General features: G+C 35.8%; 2 protein-coding genes across 2 annotated transcripts in view; both read left to right on the forward strand.

The window, feature by feature from the left end:
• TMEM196 (transmembrane protein 196) overlaps positions 1-21,580 on the forward strand; it is a 207,032-nt gene that overhangs the window by 75,102 nt on the left and 110,350 nt on the right. The window lies entirely within an intron of this gene.
• On the forward strand, positions 11,446-14,425 carry LOC137228569 (zinc finger protein 396-like). Its single transcript, XM_067745525.1, has one exon. It carries the CDS (start codon positions 11,587-11,589, stop codon positions 12,532-12,534), a length of 948 nt encoding a protein of 315 aa, XP_067601626.1. The 5' UTR covers positions 11,446-11,586; the 3' UTR covers positions 12,535-14,425.

The following is a 21,580-nucleotide window of genomic DNA, read 5'->3' on the forward strand; positions in this document are numbered from 1 at the left end:
GAAGTGTCACCCTAAGTGTCCATCAACAGATGATTGGGTAAAGAAGATGTGATACAAAAATACACACACACACACACACACACACAATGGAATACTGCTCAGCCATAAAAAAGAATGAAATATTGCCATTTGCAGCAACATGGATGGATTTGGAGGGTATTATGCTAAGTAAAACGAGTCAAAGAAAGACAAATACTATGTGATACCACTTTTAGGTGGAATCTAAAAAATACAACAAACTAGTGAACATAGCAAAAGGAAGCAGACTCACAGATATAGAGAACAAACTAGTGGTTACTAGTGGGGAGAGGGAAGGGGGGGCAATATATAGGGGTAGGGGATTAAGAGGTACAAACTTTTATGTATAGAATATGCTACAAGGATCTATTGTACAACACAGGGAATATAGCCAATATTTTATATCAACTATAAATGAATATAACCTTTTAAAATTGTGAATCACTGCATTCTACATCAACTATAACTTAATTTTTAAAACAGTGTAGGAAAAATAATAGGAATAGTCATCCTTAGATAGTCTTCCTTTGAAATAGCCATCTCCATTTTTCCACTTAAAATGGAAATCTGGCCATTCAGAATAGACTACTTTTCCCAACCTCATGACCATGTGATTAAGTTCTGGCCGAAAGAAATTAAGCAAAAGTTTTCTTGTGAAAATTCTAGGAAGTTTTCTTAAAAGGAGGGGGCATGCCCTTCTCTGTCCCTTCCTTCTTCCTCCTGCCTGGATTGTGGATGTGATGACTAGAGCTTAAGCAGGTTTTATCGATCATGGGGTAACACATGTAAACTGTGTGAGAAGTCATATAGTAGTGTGGCAGCTTTGTGGGAGCTGCCACACTACTCCCTCTGTGCACCTCAGGAATTTTCTTAGGTTAGTTGCAGCCAAATATCATCCTAATTGATATTGTGGATATCTTTAGGTTTATCTAGCTTAAGTGTGGTTTTATATAAAAATCAATTTTCAGGCTAATCTGTACAACTTTTCATCAAGATTACAATGTACGACTTTGTTTCTTTTGGAACATCTATGGAGAATTATTTCCCTCTTCCTGATGGGAAAAAGTGCTGTGTGACTTATTGCTTCTATAGTTTTCACTCTTGTGTTTGAGACAAAAGTTAAACTCTCCTCTCAGAAATTATTGGTAGCAAAGTTAAAATAATAGAATCCACTGCAGTCACATTCAAATTTAAGCTCTGGGAAGCTAATCAAAAAAAAAGAAAAAAGCAATAGAAAGGAATAAGTTTAAAAAAAGAAAAATTCCTCTGAGTATTCCACCTTTGATGTTCAGACTTACTCCTTTAACATTGAATTTGCTCCCTTTAAATTTTTACCTTGATTTTACAAAACCTTTACATATATCTATTTAACATTTTTACAGCTTTTAGTATTCTCAAACACATTAGACAAGGGAATTTATTCACTCTCTTCCTATGCCTATGAAGTAGGCAAATATTCTCCTCTTACTTTCAAAAGGTCTGGAGAGGTCAGACAGCTTCCTTGCAGGAGCTAGCAGAATCAGGGCTGGGACTTGCCTGTGTTGGTCATCTATTGCTACATGACAGCTAATGCAAAACTTAGCACTTAAAACAGCAGTATTTTTTTTATTTCTCATGATTCTGGGTCAGGAATCAAACAGGCCACTGCAGGCTTGATAAGTCTTTGCTCCACACAATGTCTACCGGGCCCTAAAAACCCAAAATGTCTTCTTAGCTCACATATCTGGTGCCTCCACTAAGATGGCTCAGGTGCTTTAGGGCTGACTGCAGCATTTCAACTGGGGTCATATATCTAGGGGTCTCAGTTCTTGGTGTCAGCTGAGCTGACTTCTATGCAGACTCATCAGGGTGGGCGGAGTTCTTATGATGGCTTAGTACCCGCAAACCACAAAAGCAGAAGCTTCCAGGTCTCTTCAAGGCTTAGGCCTGAAACTGGCAATTATCACTTCTACTATACTGTTTTAGTTTTAGCAAGCCACAGGCCCAGCCCAGATGTAAGGGATGAGGGTTATACAAGTGCAGGGATTTGAGGAGATGCGTTTCGTTAGGGACCACTGCGGGCGCTACCAGGTAAAATACAAGACACTTAGTTAACTTTGGATTTCAGATAAACAACAGAAATTGTTTTAGTATAAGTATGTTCCATGCAATATGGAGAACACCTATTCCGAAACATTATTCTTTGTTAATCTGAAATTAAAATTTAACCACGTACCCTGAATATTTTTTGTCTAAATCTCCAATTTTTATTGGCTAATCCTAGTATCTACCAGTGTAACAGACTATCAATGAATATAGACTGATATCTCCTTAGACCCTCTAGGAGCACATCTGTAATGTGTAGTTTAATGAGACCATTCACCAGCCCTACCTGTATCTCCTAGTTCATTCAGTGTGTATATAGGTACTTAGCTCCATCTCTGAGTTCAGTAAAAGTGATCATGGTAGGCAGATGAATTAATCAATGAAATGGGGTTGAGCTACTGGGAGGAAAGATGTTGTACTCATGAAACCATAAAGAAACAAAAAAGATAATTTAATATAGGTTTCATACCTGGAGTCTTCTGAAAAGTTTGCTTATGCCCACTAGTTATTTTTCTGGTAGCTTTTGTATAGGTATTAGGTAGCATTGCAAGAGAATGATATTTTTTATTGTTGCTCTTTCATTTAAAGTGAATGAGATTATTTGAAAGTAGTAACGTCATAACTGCATGAGGCTTGTAGTTCTTATTAAAGAATCTCTTAAAACGTTTATATAAATAATTTAATGCCTTTGTTGCTATTACTCATGAAGAGCTCCTAATCCAAAGGGTTTCTTTTTTTTTATTACTATACTTCTAATAAATCCTGAGTTAGAAATGCTGCTTTCAAAGATTTCCAGAAGAGAATAACTAATCTGCCAGGAATGTGATCTAATCAACACTGTTTAAATCACCAGTGGTCATTAGAAATCTTCCCACCTCTGCCTGGAGCCTCTTCTCCATGTGATGTCATAAGGTCAGATGCCTTAACGGTTACGTGGGAGATTGTATATAAATTTCTGGCATTTGTGTTAATTTCACCAGTTATTTGGCATTTTAAAATTTAAAATATAATCGCCACCCATTGGATTAACACTTCTTTATCTAATATTTATCAGTTACCCACCACACTTGACTCAGTTTTATAACCGCATTTTCAAAAGACAGACACAGTATTACATAAAAAGAATAAAGAAGGAGCTTGAGCCAGCCTAAAGTCTTTTCTTAGGCCAAAAATCTTTTTAAAATCTATTCTTCTTTACTATATCTCCTGTTCTTCCTGTTATAAGTTGATACGTCTAGCTAAGCTTGATATTTAAGAATACGTAGGATTGGCTGTTGGGCCTATGCATTGTAATGACCCACTATGTGCAGTACAGTCTCCCTAATAAATATGGAACCTCCCCAACACTCAAAGGATTTGGGAGTGAGAACATACTGCTGTATAGTATATGATTCTGAAGGAATTCTTTGTGAATCTTTCTCAGCTTGCTGAAGCCATGATCTCCCAAAGAAGTTAATGAGAACAATTTAAGTGCAATGATACGAGAAGTTATACAATTTTTGATTATCTGACCTAGCTGCATGATTTTTCCAATGAGGACCATGTCACTCAAAGAAATTCAGGGACTTGTCCAAAATCATGGCAGCACTGAGACCAGAAGGCAGGGCTTCTTCAAACAAGTGCTCTTCTAATTAAAGCATGTCCCACAATCCCTAAAACAGTACCTACTCACTGAAGTCAATACTTCTAAAAGTTCTTCTGTTTTAATTTCTACGTGTTTTGTGCCGTCATGGAAAATGTCTGAGAAACACTCCTGAAACCCTTGTATTGATAATTTTGTATTCCTTTAAGGTCTTTGGCACAAGGCTGAGGTTTGAAGCTTGTGGCTTCAGTTAAAATTTCTAATCAAGCATGAGCATACAGTGATCTGTTTCCACAATGGGATTCCATTGTAAACATATGCTAATTTTTATTTAAACAAGGTTCTATTGGTGATCATTTAGGTTTTTCCAATCTTTTGCTATTAAGTATATTGTTTAACATATGTGGAAATATATCAACAGATAAATTCCGAGAAAGAGAGCTTACTCTAAATTAATTAATAATTAATTTAACCTGCTGAGCATGATTTTTGGAATATTTAAGCAATTAATAACTGGAAGTTGTGATGATGATGATTATTAGTTGCCAACTTTTCTACTTGAAAAGTGAAATGATCAATTGTCTTCATTTTTTTTCCCCTGGATAGATGACTAACATGTAAGCACATTTCTCATTTGAATTACCATCTCCATTTGGTCCTAATTATTCAAGCGGTAAACCAGCTTCACATGGAGGTAGAACTGTGAATTTTCATAGCTCATGAAATATGGAAAAGGGGCCACCAGTGACGGTACAAAGACACATTAGTTTCAGAACTGATTTTGGACAGGAACTCATTGAGTTCTCAGCTCAAATTAAGTGACATAGCAGTTAAAGTCAATTTAAGAGCTTCCTGGAATACCATTTAGAGCAAGTATGCAGACATCTTCTTATTTAAAACCTGGAACACTGACAAACTCCAGCAGATTGGGTCTCATAGGCATTGAAACTGTGGGAACATGCACAGTAACAGTAAATCTGCTTTTCATTTTCTAGATTCCTAATGATTTAGCCATGAATATAATGCAGCCATATGCTTAGCTGAATCTATTGGTTAAAATAAAGCTTTGGATTAACTGGGGATTTCAGTTAACTGTTCTATCCTTACTTCTTTAATTGAAAATCTAATTTGTCTTGATTATAGCCATATTTGCCAAGTATTTTACAAAATGAGGAATATAATAAAAGAGGACAAGTCAGCATATGTTGGCACATGTTAGAAATTTTAAATTATTTAACCGCAAGATAAATTTTTTTGAAAAACTAGATTTCAACATTAGTTACTTCAAAGAATTAATTCATCCATTTAATATAAATGTTTTTATTTATTTTTTAACATGTTTATTGGAGTATAATTGCTTTACAATGTTGTGTTAGTTTCTGATGTATAGCAAAGTGAATCAGCTATACGTATACATATATCCCCATATCCCCTGCCTCTTGTGTCTCCCTCTCACTGTCCTTATCCCAGCCCTCTAGGTGGTCACAAAGCACGGAGCTGATCTCCCTGTGCTATGCGGCTGCTTCCCAATAGCTATCTGTTTTACATGTGGTAGTGTATATATGTCCATGCCACTCTCTCACTTCATCCCATCTTACTCTTCCCCCTCCCCGTGTCCTCAAGTCCATTCTCTACATCTGTGTCTTTATTCCTGTCCTGCCCCTAGGTTCTTCAGAACCATGTTTTGTTTTGTTTTGTTTTTTAGATTCCATATATATGTTTTAGCATACAGTATTTGTTTTGCTCTTTCTGACTTACTTCACTCTGTATGACAAACTCTAGGTCCATCCACCTCACTACAAATAACTCAATTTCATTTCTTTATATGGCTAAGTAATATTCCATTGTATATATGTGCCACATTGTCTTTATCCATTCATCTGTCGATGGACACTTAGGTTGCTTCCATGTGCTGGCTATTGTAAATAGAGCTGCAATGAACATTGAATGTATTTATTTTTAAAAGTAATGGCCTTATTTCTTCATGTGCTTTTCAATTGTACGCCTTTTTGTTTGGCTAAAGGAAAGGAAATATCATTAGGTATAATTTTGAACTGCATCCCAGTTCAAACAGCATTCTCTAAAGCTCTGTTTTATTGAGAGTATTTCATAGAACATAAGCCTGAAGAGATGCCTATGTAAAAAAGAAAAGTTTCTGTGGCTAAGTGTGTTTGGGGAACTGCACATAATACTAAAATCAAGGAAATTCTCAGTATACATTAGATTTGAACTCCTAACAATTTCCCAGTTGATGCTTATGCAGCTGGTACAGGGTCTGTACTTTGAGGACCGTTATCTACAGGCTTCCCTCTCAGAAAGATACTAGACCCCTAGAAGCTCCATGGAAACAAGTACCAATTAAATAGGTAAGATGAGCAATCCTGGTGAAGTGTGGAAGTGGTGGATCAGAAACAGAGGCTGCTCGTCCCCTGTGCCATACAGTTGCTATCTATAGAATCAGACCTTATTATTTCTATGATGCTGGAGGAAGGTCTGATCTTCTCCATTCATAAATCCTGAGTGCCAAAATAGGACTGGAAGCAAGATTTCCATTATGTCATGGCCAGAGCTTTAAGGCTTGCATCCCAGTCTCTCATAAACCAGGAGAGGGGTAAGTTGTTTTCCAACAATAAATTCTAAGGCGGAAAACTTGGGTTGGAGGCAAGGTTTTCTTTACTTTGTGCTTTCATCTGTTGGCTGCCAGCTCCTGACCATGTCTCATAGCCATAGGCTGAAGTCTCTTGCTTAGTCTAATATCGAGTTCTACTAAATGATGTATCTCATAGTAGCTCAATCCTGTTTTATAAAAAATACTTGGACATGGGAATGGGCACCCCACAAACATCAAAGGGATGAATGTAATCCAACTGTACATAAAACAAGAAGAATATTAAGGGGCATATCATCAAAAGCTGAAGGCAATTTCAAACCCACAATTTTATTCCTTCACTATGAAATGAGAATAGCAAAGAAGTTAATTAGATGGAGTTGCTCCCAGGGCAACCAGCAACCAACTGACCCTGTAATCTGAGAACTGTTTGATAATTCTGCTCATAAGTAAAAGATATTGTTTTTTTCAAAGACAGGTGTCTCCTACATAGATTAATCAGTAAATGCATTTCACTTACTATTGACATTTAAGGTATTACCTAAATAGAATGTGAAATTTTCTATGCAATTGTGTTGATCATTCAAGCAGATGTGTTGCACATAACCAATATATCCTATAGGCTCTGAATTAACCAAAAAGTAGAACAATTGTCTCCTGCATGCAGGATATGTAATATAATTTTCTGAGGCTTTCAGTGTCATTCTTGCCCTCCCTTGCCCATTTTTTATACTAATCATTCTTCAGCATTGTTGACAGTGATATTAGCAGCTATAATCTCAGATATTAAGTATTGAAATGATATAAGTTGATCAAAGAGTAGAGCATAGTGTCCAACCCTTGGGTCAGGAGAGTGGTATGAGAGGTAAGGGTTGATTTGATTGATTCATTGCAAGTAGGACTCAAAGTTGACTTTTGTGTTAATATTTATAGAACTATACACAAATGTGTCTATTTTACTGTATAATAATTTAATAAGTTTGTTGAGCTTTAGTTTTTTTCTTCCTGATTTTTGTGTGCTTTATTTGTTTTTCTTGACTTACTAACAATGGCTAAAACCTCCAATACAATATTGACTAGAAGTTGTAGAAGTAGGAATTATTGTCTTTTTCTGGATCCTAGTGTGGGGAGGTGAATAATTCAGTCTTTCATGAGTAAGTTTAATATTAGCTTTAGGTTTTTTGTTAGAGGCAATTTATCAGATTGAGAATACTCTCTACTATTCTTTATCATGTATTGCTAAACATTTTTATGCATCCATTAAAATTATCATATGGGATTTATCCTTTTCCTATTAATTCTGTGAATTAAATTTTTGATTTTCAAAGGGTAAGTCAACCTTGGAATAAACACAATTGTTTACAATTGTGTACAATAAACACAAACCTGGAATAAACACAATTTGGGTTTATAATCCCTTTCATGTATTGTTGAATTTGATATGGTAATATTTTGTCAAGTATATATTTAAGTAAATATTGTATTTGTTTATATTAAGGAGGGATATCTGTTCATATTTTTAAATGCCTTTTTGTGGTTTTATTGAAGTAAACTTTACATATGGTGAAGTGCACAGATTTAGACAACAATTAAATGTTTTGATACATGATTATACCCATGTAGCCTACACTCCCGTAAAGACATAGACCATTTCTTTAATTCCATAAAATTTACTCATGCCTCCTATACAGCCAGTCCCTACCCCCATAGATTAGCCTGTCATAATCAATTTCTATTAAGCTAAATGTGTTTTGCCTTTTCTTGATCTTCATATAGATAATATAGCACTCTTATGTACCTGACTTCTTTTGCCCAAAACACATGGTTTTTGAGATTCATCTATGTTGTTGCATACATCAGTGGTTCATTCATTTTTATTGCTGAGTAGTATTTTATTGAGTGAATATATTACAATGCTTTTTAAATCTTTTATCCTGATGGACATTTGGCAATACTGGAAATAAAGGTGACAAGCATTTTTGTGTAAGTCTTCTTCCATGGATAAATTGCTTCCTTTTTTGGAGTAAATACCTAGGAGAGAATGACTGAATCATAGAGTAGGTATATTTTTAAATACATAAGGAAATATCAAGTGGAACTAATGGAGATGAAGGTCAAGAAGTTGAAAGATTCTAATGAACGTCACCCCCTCACCTGATAAAGGTGTGCTAAAGAGGAAGGCTGGAAAATATAGCCCATGGACTAAATCTGATATTCTGCCTATTTTTGTATGGCCTGTAAATGAAGAATTTTTTTAACCTATTAAAATGTAAAGTGTAAAAGGACTATTAGCTCTTTGGCAATAACAATTGCTTAATTTTGCTTCTTGGGCCCCAAAGACATAAATATTTGCCATTTGGTTCTTAGAGAAAATTTTTCTGACCACTGGGCATAACTACAGTAGTAATACAATGACTATTTTTTAAACATTCTAAGAATGATAATATAGATTGTCTAAAATAAACAATACAGTTTTGAAGCAAAGAAAAAAATGATCTTGGATCAGATATATTGATCCAGAAATAATAAATGACAAAATTATATCCAAAGATAAGCTAGATGGTCTGCCATAACCAACAGTACCAGAATTGTGCCATCTTGAAGCTGTGCTATCTATTTGTTGTTGTAAAAATAAATTCTTACTTGGGAATCCTTATATAAGATAATAAGAAAATCCCAACATTTTAAATGCATAAAAAGGGATGAAAGAATATTGCAGAGAGTGAAGCATATGTTACAGTTTTTCTATGCCTCTGATCCTTACACCAAAGTATAATGACTTTAAATTAAAGGAAGTAAATAACCTTAATAAAGAATGGATCCTGGTCTTCACAGCTGCAACCATTAGGGTTCAGGCTTGAACTATGTCAACCAATTGGTTTTTTGAAATAAAAAAAATGATTCACATAATAGCTTGGTACTCTCTGTTAGAAAAATTGGCACCAGTCATTCATAATGCCTAAATAACCGCTGAGTTCTTAACTGGCTCTACCTCTGTTAATTTTAGAACTCAAGTGCCAGTCCTACAGTAGGCCAAATAGCAAGATCACAAAAGAAGTGGCTCAGCAGAGTACCCATATTAAAATGCAAAGGGGACATCTTAGGATGAGACAAATCCAACCCTTCAGGTGTCTAAGACTAGCATCATGAGATTGCTCCTGTTGAGGTTGCTTTGCTGAATTCGGATTAGATCTGAAGGCTTCACCCTGGTCTGAATTCACAAATGACCAAGACAAAGGATCTAGCTCTTGGATAGAGGAGCTGTGCTTACAGTGGTAGGCACAAAAGGCAAAGCGGATTCCTTCATCAATGGGTAGAAATTCAGACTCAGATGATATATTCTATCTCTTCTTCTGTTGACAGGAGCTAAGATATCTGCTCAGCTTTTTCACATTTCCAGCTGTTGTTTTCCACTAGACTTCTTGGAATCTTCCTTGTGCATTCATTCAAAGATCAACCAAGGATTTGAGGAAAGTGTGTATGCTGAGTTAGTAACTCTTTCCCTCTGGTGCTTTCCTTCTCAGGATTTCCCCCTTCTATTTATAGCTCCTCTGGTAGCCCAAACTCTGTTCTCTGACACCTCAACCTGATAAAACAGCAGATTTCTGCTTGAATTATAGCTCCCCTATGCTATATGAAGTGGGAATTGCCTTCAGGGAAAAGTCAAATAAGTGTGGATCTGACTCAGTGGCCATTTATTCTTTGAAAAGTTGAAATATTCCATGATTGCTGCCTGCCTTTGGACATTCTAAAAGTGCCTTCAACTTGGTTTATAAATTATTTTTTAATAATTATTTGTAGGAGAGTTACTCTTATATATAAGCTACTTATCTTTACCACAGTCTGAACTCATTTTTCTTTCCAAAGGCATCTCTCCATTGCCTTCCAACATTGAAAGTTCCTTTGAATTTGAATCCAGGTTAATTTTATCCCCTTTCGTAGTTAACTTTGTCTTTTTGCCTTGACTTTAAAAGGATTCTCTCTTGATACTCAAGGAGAGTGACTTGGTATCTCTCGCACATACTGCCACATACCAGTTCATTCATTCTGCCGATATTTATCACCTACTATGTGCCAGCTATTAAAAAAATTGTTGGGGATACAGCAGTGAACAAAACAACAAAATTATAATAGGAGACCTGTTTTATAGTGAGAAGAGAGAAAAATAAACAAAGAAGTGTAAATGATCTTAGCAATAATAAAGTATAAGGATATAAATACTATGGAGGAAAACAAAGTAGAGAAGGATATTTTAGAATATGTTTTAATATTTCTTCTACTTTTTTCTTACTCTCACTATCACTTTATAAATACATCATAACTGATAACAATTCAAAGTAGCATGCCATTTCCTTCTTTATGTTTATCTAAAAGAATCCTAATTTACCAATGACATTAAATACATCATTTGCTTCTGTGGTGTTGGGGTTTTTATAGGTATTTTTTTTGAGTAATATAATTGCCTTCTACAAAAATTTTTATCCCATGACTTTTAGGGAAGTTGATATTTCATATTTCATATTCTTCAGTCCATGCATGAATATTCATCAGTATTTCTTGAATAAAATTCCCATGCTTGAATCTACATTTTTTACTGTGCTGAAAAAAAGTCTGCCTTTTTAGAAAAACAAATAAGATGATTTTGTTCTGTGCTTACAATGGAACAAAGTGGAATTTAAAACCAAGTAGAGCCTGTCCTCTATACTCTACTTGGTTTTAAATTCCACTTTGTTCCATTGTAAGCATGGAACAAAATCATCTTATTTGTTTTTCTAAAGAAAAACAGGTAAATAGAAAAATAGACCATGCTCCTAACTAGTAAAACTAAGTACAATGAAACACTTTCTGATTCAACATATAGGTTTCATATAAAGCCAATTTAAATCTTTATGGGGTAGTCTCAAAGTATCTCCCCCAAGATAGTTATTACTTAACAGCAACAACAACAACAAAAAACTAAGTAGAAACAACTACTTCCAAAGTTACCAGGACTGACTGATGCATGATTATAAATGGTCAGATATCAGTGCTAAAAGAATGCCATACATTCTCCTCATGTGGTCTCGCGGAGTCGGGTCCCTGTCCGGGAGCGGCGCCGTGTGGTGGAGGAAGGTGTCCCGGGACTGTCGGGAGCAGGCTCAGCAGAGGAGCAGTGTCCATAAGGAGAGTTTCACCTTCTTGAAGATTAAAGCCTAGCAGTTCTGAGCTATTCCTAGTCCAAATGTCTGCAAAATTGAGAGAGACATCAAAACTCCTTCCACAAACTTAAGGGGACCCTGACTGCATTCTGGTAATGAAGGTGGAAGAGGGAGGGCAGGCCTCTAATATGGTCTCCAGCCGCCACTGGAGCAGCTACTACAGCTCAGAGACCTACCGCCAGCGATTCAGGCAGTTTGACTACCAAGAGTCATCTGGGCCCTGGGAGGCTCTGAGCCAGCTCTGTGAGCTGTGCTGTCAGTGGCTGAGGCCAGAGGTGCATAGCAAGGAGCAGATCCTGGAGCTGCTGGTGCTGGAGCAGTTCCTGGCCATGTTGCCTGAGGAGCTGCAGGCCTGGTTTGAAGAGAACCGACCAGAGAGTGGAGAGGAAGCCGTGGTGATGCTGGAGGAGCTGGAGAAAGAGCATGACAGGGCGGCTGAACAGGTCTCTCTTGGACGACATGAGGACATGCTTGCAAAGAAGCTATCAACTTGTGAAATCACTCAGGAGACACCACGTAGCCAGCTTAAGCCCACAAAAAAGCAACTGCAGTGGGCATCGAAGGAGCATCACACCTTAAGACAAAATGATAGAGACACCAGAACTATAAATGTGAAATCAGCTTCAAGGCGAAAGACTTCTTCAGGCAAAGAACTGCATCACAAAGTTTCTAACACTCTTCAAATGAATGCTTCCCAGAGTTTCACATTTAGAGGAACCTGTGAACAAGATAGAAAGTTTGAAAGAAGACAGGGAAACCGTAATCGAAAAAAACAACACAAGTGTAATGAATGTGGGAAAGTCTTTACTCAGAGCTCAGCCCTTAATCTACATCAGAGGATCCACAGTGGAGAGAAACCTTATACATGTGACGTGTGTGCAAAGGCTTTCAGCCGAAGTGCAATCCTGATTCAACATCGAAGAACTCACACTGGGGAGAAACCCTTCAAATGTCGTGAATGTGGGAAAGCCTTTAGTCAGAGCTCGAATCTTTTCAGACATAGGAAAAAACATACTAGAGAGAAAGTCCCATCAGTGCTGTGAGGGAGTCAAAACATTTACTGAGAACTTTTTCAACAGGGGAGCAGACACAAGGCACCAGTACTCCTTTAGTATAAATCGGTAGTTTCAGTGGGCACCAATTTCCTTTCAAAGGTTGTAAAAGCCACAGGAGAGAATGTAGAATATTTTCTGTCAGCATTGTTTGCTTTTCTGTACAGTGTCAGTTCAGGTGATTGAGATTCTAAAGCTTAAATCGGATTTCCATCCCTAGTGCAACTCTTGAAAAGATACTCTCAGACATGTTCTACTGTTTCCATTATTAACACAAATAATGAACTAGTATGTTCCTTTTTAGACAAGTACATTTTCCCTGTTGAGAAGGAGTGTGTGAGTTAGTATATAAGTGGGTATTCTCCATTTCATTGCTTGCACATTGGAGTTACTAGACCAAAGATTTAATCCATTTTTAAAAAAAATTTCCTGGAAATTCTCTGGCAGTCCAGTGGTTAGGACTCCACACTTTCACTGCTGCAGGCCTGGATTCAGTCCCTGATCAGGGAACTAATATCCTCCAAGTCACGTGGCATGGCCAAAAATAATAATAATAAAATAAATTTCCTGTTTCATTTTTCTGTTACCTGATTCAAAATATGAGAATAGGATTGAGGAGACCCAAAAGAATATGTACCTCAAGACCTAAGCTGAAATGTCCAGGGTCATTGTTAGGAAGCAGGTGAGTAAAGGGACTTTACTCGTCTCTTACAAAAACCTGAGAACCTACATAGTGTTTTGTTTCAATTTTTAAAATTGAGGTATAGTTGATGTATAATATCTATACATACTGTTGATGATAATAAGTAATTTCCTGTGTAGGAAAAAAAAATTTATCTCCTTTACAATTTATATTGGAAATATCTCAGTGAAAGCATTAAGATTTGCTCTACGTGTCTTTAGGAAGTGGCCTAAATACGATGAGTGTTCTAATAATGAACAGTTATCTGTCGGTGCTTATATAAAGTTGATGATCACCTTAACATAAAGAAATAAGGAAGATGAAGAAAAGACTGTCCAAACGAGACTGATGTTACCTGGTAAGTGCAGCACATAATGGAGAACTGTACTTACCTGGAAATGGGAACCCTTAACAGCTGGTGACTATCCTTCAGAGTTCTTCATGGCCTCTGTTCTGGCATAAATCAGCTGTGAACATGTTTCAGGCATCCCAGGACAACCTTTTCAGGGTCTTATACATTCTTACTAAATGAGTTTCTAGACAATTTATCATGATGTTAAGACCTTGGATTTTGATACTCTTGTACAAATGAGAAAATCACTAAAGTTCAATTTAAAGAGTCCATTGAGTTTAACCCACATTTAATTCAATCAGATTCTCTTGTTTAAAAAGTAAATGACTGGGTTTTTTTTTAAGTATTCTGACTATATAACATAACGTCCCCCTTTCCAGGGATTCTTAATAAAACTCTGTATGTATTACAAGAATACATGGATTGTCGTGTCTCCCATGGTGCCACCGTTACCCAATATGGAGGCAACCATGAGAAATGAAAGTCCTTAGAAGGAGAAGGGAAGATAGGCCTCATGGTGAACTTTGTACCTCATGAAGGGTAAACATTTCATTATCAGAAAATCCAGTCATATCTAGTGCTTGGAGTAACTCCTGAGACAAATGTGGGATTACATGCTCTACTTAGTTAGAATATTGATAAATATTAGATTAGTAAGGGGAGAGGAGAACACAAATTTTAATTTTAGAATTTTCTGATAGTGATTATACTTTGTAGCTCTAGTAAATATGAATAAATATTGAGTTTTGTACATTTTCATTTATTAAAAATGTAGGAGTCTTTTTATTTGGGTCTCATTCTTTTTGTAATTAAAGAGAGGAACAAGCCATCTATTAAAGCAGCAAATGCCTCAAGATACATGTATTGTGAATTACTGCTTAATCATGGAAAGAGTTTTTTGGGTACTATGTGAATAAAATGACAGAATCTAAATCAAAAAAAAAAAAAAAAAGAATGCCATAAAGAAATTTTCCTTGGCTTTGGAATAGACTGCATATTTACAGGTGTGTGTGTGGGGGTGTGTGTGTGGATATTAGCACATTTTTCAACAATTCAGCTTTCTTTCTGCTTTATGTTAAAAGTTAGTACTGATATATACATGAAACTTCACAGAATCAAAATTAATTTTACATAGTGACAGGTAAGATTATCTTACTGTTAGTGATGAATAATATATTAATTGCTGTAGTTTTCATTTTTTAGTCTTAAATTAGTCTCTCCTTCTATCTGCCTCATATCATCTCTGTTCAACATTTCTTCATTTTAAAATAACTTTTAAAATAGAATTTCCCTTGAAATCAAGTATTATATCTGGGGCTCCTATGTAGGCTACTGATTGCTCTCCTGCTGATTCTTCCTCTACCCATCATTCTCCTGCATTTTCCGTGCCTCCTGCTTCTTTTGCTTTTCCTATCTCTGGACAAGGAAAAGCAAAGTTCTGTCACCTTTCACGAACTCTCAGGCTGTGTCCACATTATATACTAGAAAGAGCTGGTCAATTCAGTCATACCGTAAGTTTAAAAGGTGTCTGTTCTAACTTTATTGATTGGTTACTGTAAAAGTGAAAACACAGAATAGATATAAACAGTCTGACTCAGTCTGAGCTTGAGCCAGTTAGGAGCACAGACCTGTTAGCCTAGGGCTTCCAGTTTCAGCCTCTTACTCATTGTCCTGTTTCAGTCTTTCCCGGTTTACCTGTACCACAATGCTCTGAAGCTGAGAAGCGACTCTTTAATCCTATTCTTTTAATTTATTTGTCTCAGCTTTCAAAAAGTGGTGGGAGAAGATAGGAATGTAGGGTCTTTTGAATCTCAGAATCACAATATCATAGAATATTAGGCAAGAGTGGAACCTGGTGTTCATCCTATCCATTTCCAAACTGTGGTGAGTGGATTTCTAGCATTCTCTCAGGGTTGTCTCACAGGCTAATAGGTTTGTGTTCATGGTCAAGGTGGGTGGGAGTGTAGGAGGTGGGAGGTGTGGCTCAAAGGGTGCCTGATAAACTGTATTTTCTGCCTCTCTTGGGGGCACAAACGCCCACTCCCATACACACATAGACACGTAGGCCCATTTCATGCATCTGTTCTGGTTTTATCAGTTTTTTCTAGTGGAGGTCCATAAGATTATTTTTGAGAATATTTCTTCTAAGAAAATATTTTAGCACCAATGATTTAGTTCAAATCTGTCATTTTACAGACTGAGATACTTAAAATCACAGGGATGTGGCTATCCCAGCGTCATGCTGCTATTTAATATTCATACTGTACCTTCCAACTCTGAAGAAAAGCTTGCTCACTCAGTTACTGAACCGAATCATAAGAATTTTCTGGGGCACAGATCTCTATATAAACAGGAAAACTAAAGAAAAGATGAAGATGTTCATTTAAGTCATGTGCTCACTGGAGTGTCAGAAATTGCTCTTGTTACCTGTTCGACTTCCATCAGATACACATTTCATTAGGTCTAAATACTCATTCATCCATTCAGAAAGTTTGATCATGTATATACCACACGCCAGATGTTGAGGACGTAAATATGAGAGAAAAAATGATATAGTCTCTACCTTTATAGAGACTATGTCATTTTTTTCTGTCATATTTATAGAGACTGTCATACCTTACATTTTACATAAAATTATACGTATATGTACTGTAAAGCATAATTTTTTGTAATTTAAGCAGTAATAAAAATAGCTACTATTTTGAAAGTCCGGCATTATATCCAGCTATTTAAGATATATAAGATATACATATGTTATTATTCTACAAGATAGTTATTATTTCCATTTTACAGGCACTTAGAGGGTTAAGTAACGTATCCAAGACCATACAATTAATTGAATGCTACATCTAGGAGTGAAATTCAGGTTGGTCCACTTCTAAACTCTCAGCTGGGTGTAAGGGATTTTCTGTCTTTAAGAATCTCTAATAAATATTCTATATAAGGGGAACATTTTAGTCTTTAATTGACACATTGGGGAAGGTAAGGGGAAAGCATAAATGGTTGCAGTGTTATGCCTGGATCTGAACATTTAAAAAAGCAATAGGAATGTTAGAAACATAACATTTTACCTAATTCATGTTTTTAACAGCAAATTATGCCTTAAAAAGCAAAGTTCTGGGCTTCCCTGGTGGTGCAGTGGTTGAGAATCCACCTGCCAATGCAGGGGACATGGGTTTGTGCCCCGGTCCGGGAAGATCCCACATGCCGCGGAGCGGCTGGGCCTGTGAGCCATGGACGCTGAGCCTGCGCGTCCGGAGCCTGTGCTCCGCCAACAGGAGAGGCCACAACAGTGAGAGGCCCGTGTACAAAAAAAAAAAAAAAGCAAAGTTCTGATTAATAATTAAATGTCATTCAAACATGCCAAAGTATGTAACATATGTAAATCTGTAATGAACCAAGCCCCTAATTTCAACTTCTGGAAATTAAATATTCATGGAAAAAGTTTGCTCCATAAATGTATTAAATCCTCTGGAGATGCTGCACACATTTCCAAAGCTGTAGTTGAATAATGGCCCTTTGAACACATTAACACTTTTATTTCCCTTTGCTGTCAATTCTTGGTGTTCAGTATTCTCAACAGGAAACAATTACGGATGATTAGTTAAGCCTGTGTCCCCAGGCACCTAAAATAACTCCTGTGTCTATAAAGGCAAAGTCTCTAGCAGGCAGCTAGAAAGAAAAAAATATTTTAAGGACTGATGAGAAGATTTTCTAGATTCCTTTTTTTTTTAACCTTGATCCGAAAACAGCTTAATCTAACGTTAACATTAGGATGACATTAACCTAGCCTCTAAATTTTCTTAATAATTTTGCTTTTGTAAGGGTATGAGTCCATCTTCCATACAGCCTTGATATATTTACTATGATAATTGGTACAATTTATATCTTATAATTATACATTTTTGTTCATATGAAATAACATTTTTATTATCAGTGGTATGACATTTAAACAGATCTCAATTATACATTTGGTAATACTCTATTTTATCAAATCTAAGATATTATTGACTGTAGACAAATTATTATTTTATATATTACTAAAAAAGAAAAACACTGCTGCTTCAACTATAATTCTGTTATCTCTTAGCATTTTATATTATCCTTAGAAAAACTATTTTGGATGTATTTAGACATGAATTTTTAATCATCTGTCACTCATGAGTATATGAAGAGATAAATATAAGCAAAATAAGTTGTTTATAGTATTTCTAAAATTTTTCTCAGTCAGAAGTATTTGATGCTTCTGAATCACTTTTTAACTCAGAATCATTAACGTCCAGATTTTTCTCTCAATATCATATTCTTGAAATAAAGAGCGATGGTGATGCAGCATCTCTTAAAATAATGGAATTTATTCTAAGCCAAACATCACACATTGTACCAATATTAATGCTAGCGCTTCGTTAACTTGCAAAATGTGTTAACAAATTTTTTTCCAACATGTTGCTGGTATCTTGCTGTATTAGGCTCTACAAAGTACTTCATCTTTGCAAAAAATTATGGAATTTTAATTACTTCTACAGTTCATATCTGCTTCACTGATGCTAGCACCCTGTTGTTCTATTTGTGTAATTGAATGAGTATATAATAACTTTCTGTTTCAGTGACCAAAGATTGTGTATAATCATTTTAATGACTTTTAAGATGTTAATTAAATTCAGTATATGTAGTGCTGATGGTGTCAATAATTATTCTAAAATTTCATCAATATGAATGGCTTTGACCACATTCATGTATGTGCAGGCCATGATAGCAATTTTTTAAATTAAAGTATAGTTGATTTATAATATCATGTTAGTTTCTGGTGTACAGCAGAGTGATTCAGTTATATGTGTATATTTTTTCATATTATTTTCCATTATAGGTTATTATAAGATACTGACTATAGCTCCTTGTGCTATACATTAAATCCCTGTTTTATGTATAGTAGTTTGTATCTGTTATCCATTTTATGTATCCATTTTATGTATAGTAGTTTGTATCTGTTAATTCCATATGCCTAATTTATCCCTCCCCCATTCCCTTTCCCCTTTGGTAGCCCTAAGTTTGTTTTCTATGTTTGTGAATCTGTTTCTGTTTGGTATGTAGATTCATTTGTATTATTTTTTAGATTTCTGCATTATAAGTGATGCCATATAATATTTGTCTTTCTCTGTCTTACTTCATTTAGTATGACATTCTCTAGGTCCATCCACATTGCTGCAAATGGCAATATTTCATTTTTCTTTATGGCTGAGTAATATTCCATTGTATTCAATATATAGATATGCCACATCTTCTTAAACCAATCTTCTGTTGATGGGCACTTGGGTTGTTTCCAGTCTTGGCTATTGTAAATAGTGTTGCTGTGAACATTGGGGTGCATGTATCTTTTCAAATTAGAGTTTTCATCCCTTCCAGATATACATCCAGGAGTGGGATTGCTGGATCATATGGTACCTCTGTTTTTAGCTTTTTTAAGGAACCTCCATACTGTTCTCCAAAGTGGCTGCACCAGTTTACATTCCCACCAACAGTGTAGGAGGGTTGCCTTTTCTCCACACCGTCTCCAACATTTACTATTTGTAGACTTTTGATGATGGCCATTCTGACCGCTGTGAGGTGATACCTCATTGTACTTTTGATTTGGATTTCTCTCATAATTAGCAATGTTGAGCATCTTTTCATGGGCTGGTTGGCCATCTGTATGTCTTCTTTGGAGAAATGTCTATTAGGTCTTCTGCTCATTTTTTGACTGGGTTTTTTTATTTGTTTTTTTGTTTTGATATTGAGTTGTATGAGCTGTTTGTATATTTTGGATATTAACCCCTTGTTGGTTGCATCACTTGCAAATATTTTCTCCCATTCAGTAGGTTGTCTTTTCGTTTTGTTGATGGTTTTCTTTGTTGTGCAAAAGCCTTTATGTTGGGTTAGGTCCCATTTGTTTATTTTTGCTTTTATTTCTTTTGCCTTGGGAGAGTGATCTAAGAAAATATTCGTGCAATTTATGTCCAGGAATGTTTTGCCTCTTTTTTCTTCTAGGTATCATGTCTTATATTTAGGTCTTTAAACCATTTTGAGTTTATTTTTGTATATGGTATGAGGGAGTGTTCTAATTTCATTGCTTTACATGTAGCTGTCCAGCTTTTCACACCACTTGCTGAAGAGACTGTCTTTTCTCCATTGTATATTCTTGCCTCATTTGTTGTAGATTAATTGGCCATAGGTGTGTGGATTTATTTCTGGTCTCTCTATCCTGTTCCATTGATCTATATGTCTGTTTTTTGTGCCTATACCACACTGTTTTGCTGACTATAACTTTGTAGTATTGTCTGAAGTCTGGAAGGGTTATGCCTCAAGCTTTGTTCTTTTTTTTATTGCTTTGGCATTTCTGGGTCTTTTGTGGTTCCATACAAATTTTAGGATTATTTGTTCTAGTTCTGTGAAAAATGCATGACAGCAATTTTAAGATGCCATAAACTGTTTCACAGATAGATTTCAGAGACGCTGAAAAGGAGGGAGGGAGAGTGTATCCTAGAATCAATGAAACAAGATAATGGAACTTTATATTTTCAAGTAGACTATATCTGAATAAAAGATTTATATGTGAAATAGAGTATTTATATAATCTCTGACAATGAGAAATAATTAATTTTTGATACCCCTACAATAATTTCCAGAAACAAGTATACAAATTCTTAGTCATAAACAAAGCACCCATAAAATTTTTTTCTTAGTAATACCAACTATCAAACAGGGTTCTCCTGATATTGCAGGATATCATGAAGCAAAGGTAATGGAAGGATCACAAACTTTGGGATCACAAATAGTCAGGATAAAATATTGCTCTGTGCATGACAAAGAAAATGTTAATTAACCTCTCTGACATTCACCATCTTCATTTTTAAACTAAGCGTGATAACACCTGTTTTTGCGAGTATTAGGGATCATGTGAGGCCTCTTGCACTGCTCCTGGTACATGGCAGGCACTTAATATATTTCTAATGCTAATATTAGGAGAAATAGGAATACTTTGCCAGTGAGTAGAAAAAGTTATGCAGGCTGGTTTGATTTTTGAGATTGTAGTAAATTGCAGCTTTACTTTTCTAAGTTTAGCCACTATACTTCCTCAAATTTATTTTAATTCTATTCCAAAAGGAGCACCCTATTCAAAGGAGAGGCGGAGACTTCAACCCTGCTTAGCAGAGTCTAGTTTTGGCTGTTACCTCCAAGCACACAAAGCTGTGTGGAAGCCTGAGTGCAGTGCCTTTGGATCATGCCCATAGCATCCAAAGGGAAGCACATAGGATAAAACAGGCCTGTGGCATAAGTATCACAGTTTACAATGAAGAGATTCAGAAAAGCTTTTTTCCTAACTTCCCAAACAGGTACAGCTGGCCCTTCATATTCACAGGTTATGCATCCATGGATTCAACCAACCATGGAACGAAAACAATAAAAAAAAAATTTCCAGAAAGTTCCAAAAAGCAAAATTTGAATTTGCTGTGTGCTGGCAACTATTTACATAGCATTTTCATTGCATTATGTTTTGTAAGTAATCTAGAGATGATTTAAAACATACAGGAAGACGTATGTAGATTATATACAAATACTATCCATTTTATATAAGGGACTTGAGCACTCTCAGATTTCAGTGTCTGAGGGGGGTCCTGGAACCAATCCCTCACAGATACCAAAGGATACTATATTTTGACATTCTTGTTTGGTCAAATTTTTCATGCATTTTATAAATTATTTTTTTCAACACCTTAAACTTATACAGTGCTGTATATCAATTCTATCTCAATAAAACTGGAAGAAAAAATGTATAAAAAGTCAGGCTTTGGCAATTAATTTTCATCTCTTTAATTCCCTCCTTTTACTTATTTCTCACAACATTACCCTGTCGTAGTTTGGAGTCTGTCGTAGATTGGATTAAAAGATAGCCATGCAATTGCTTACAACTCCATTAGAGAATGAACAATTACAAATTAAGGCTGAAGACTTTGTGGCACAGGATC

The sequence above is a fragment of the Pseudorca crassidens genome, chromosome 8 (genome assembly GCF_039906515.1).
Source record: "Pseudorca crassidens isolate mPseCra1 chromosome 8, mPseCra1.hap1, whole genome shotgun sequence".
Classification (NCBI taxonomy): Eukaryota; Metazoa; Chordata; class Mammalia; order Artiodactyla; family Delphinidae; genus Pseudorca; species Pseudorca crassidens.

Bases quoted from the DNA above. Each gene is read 5' to 3' on its own strand.
- LOC137228569 (XM_067745525.1), top strand. From the start codon at position 11,587: ATGAAGGTGGAAGAGGGAGGGCAGGCCTCTAATATGGTCTCCAGCCGC.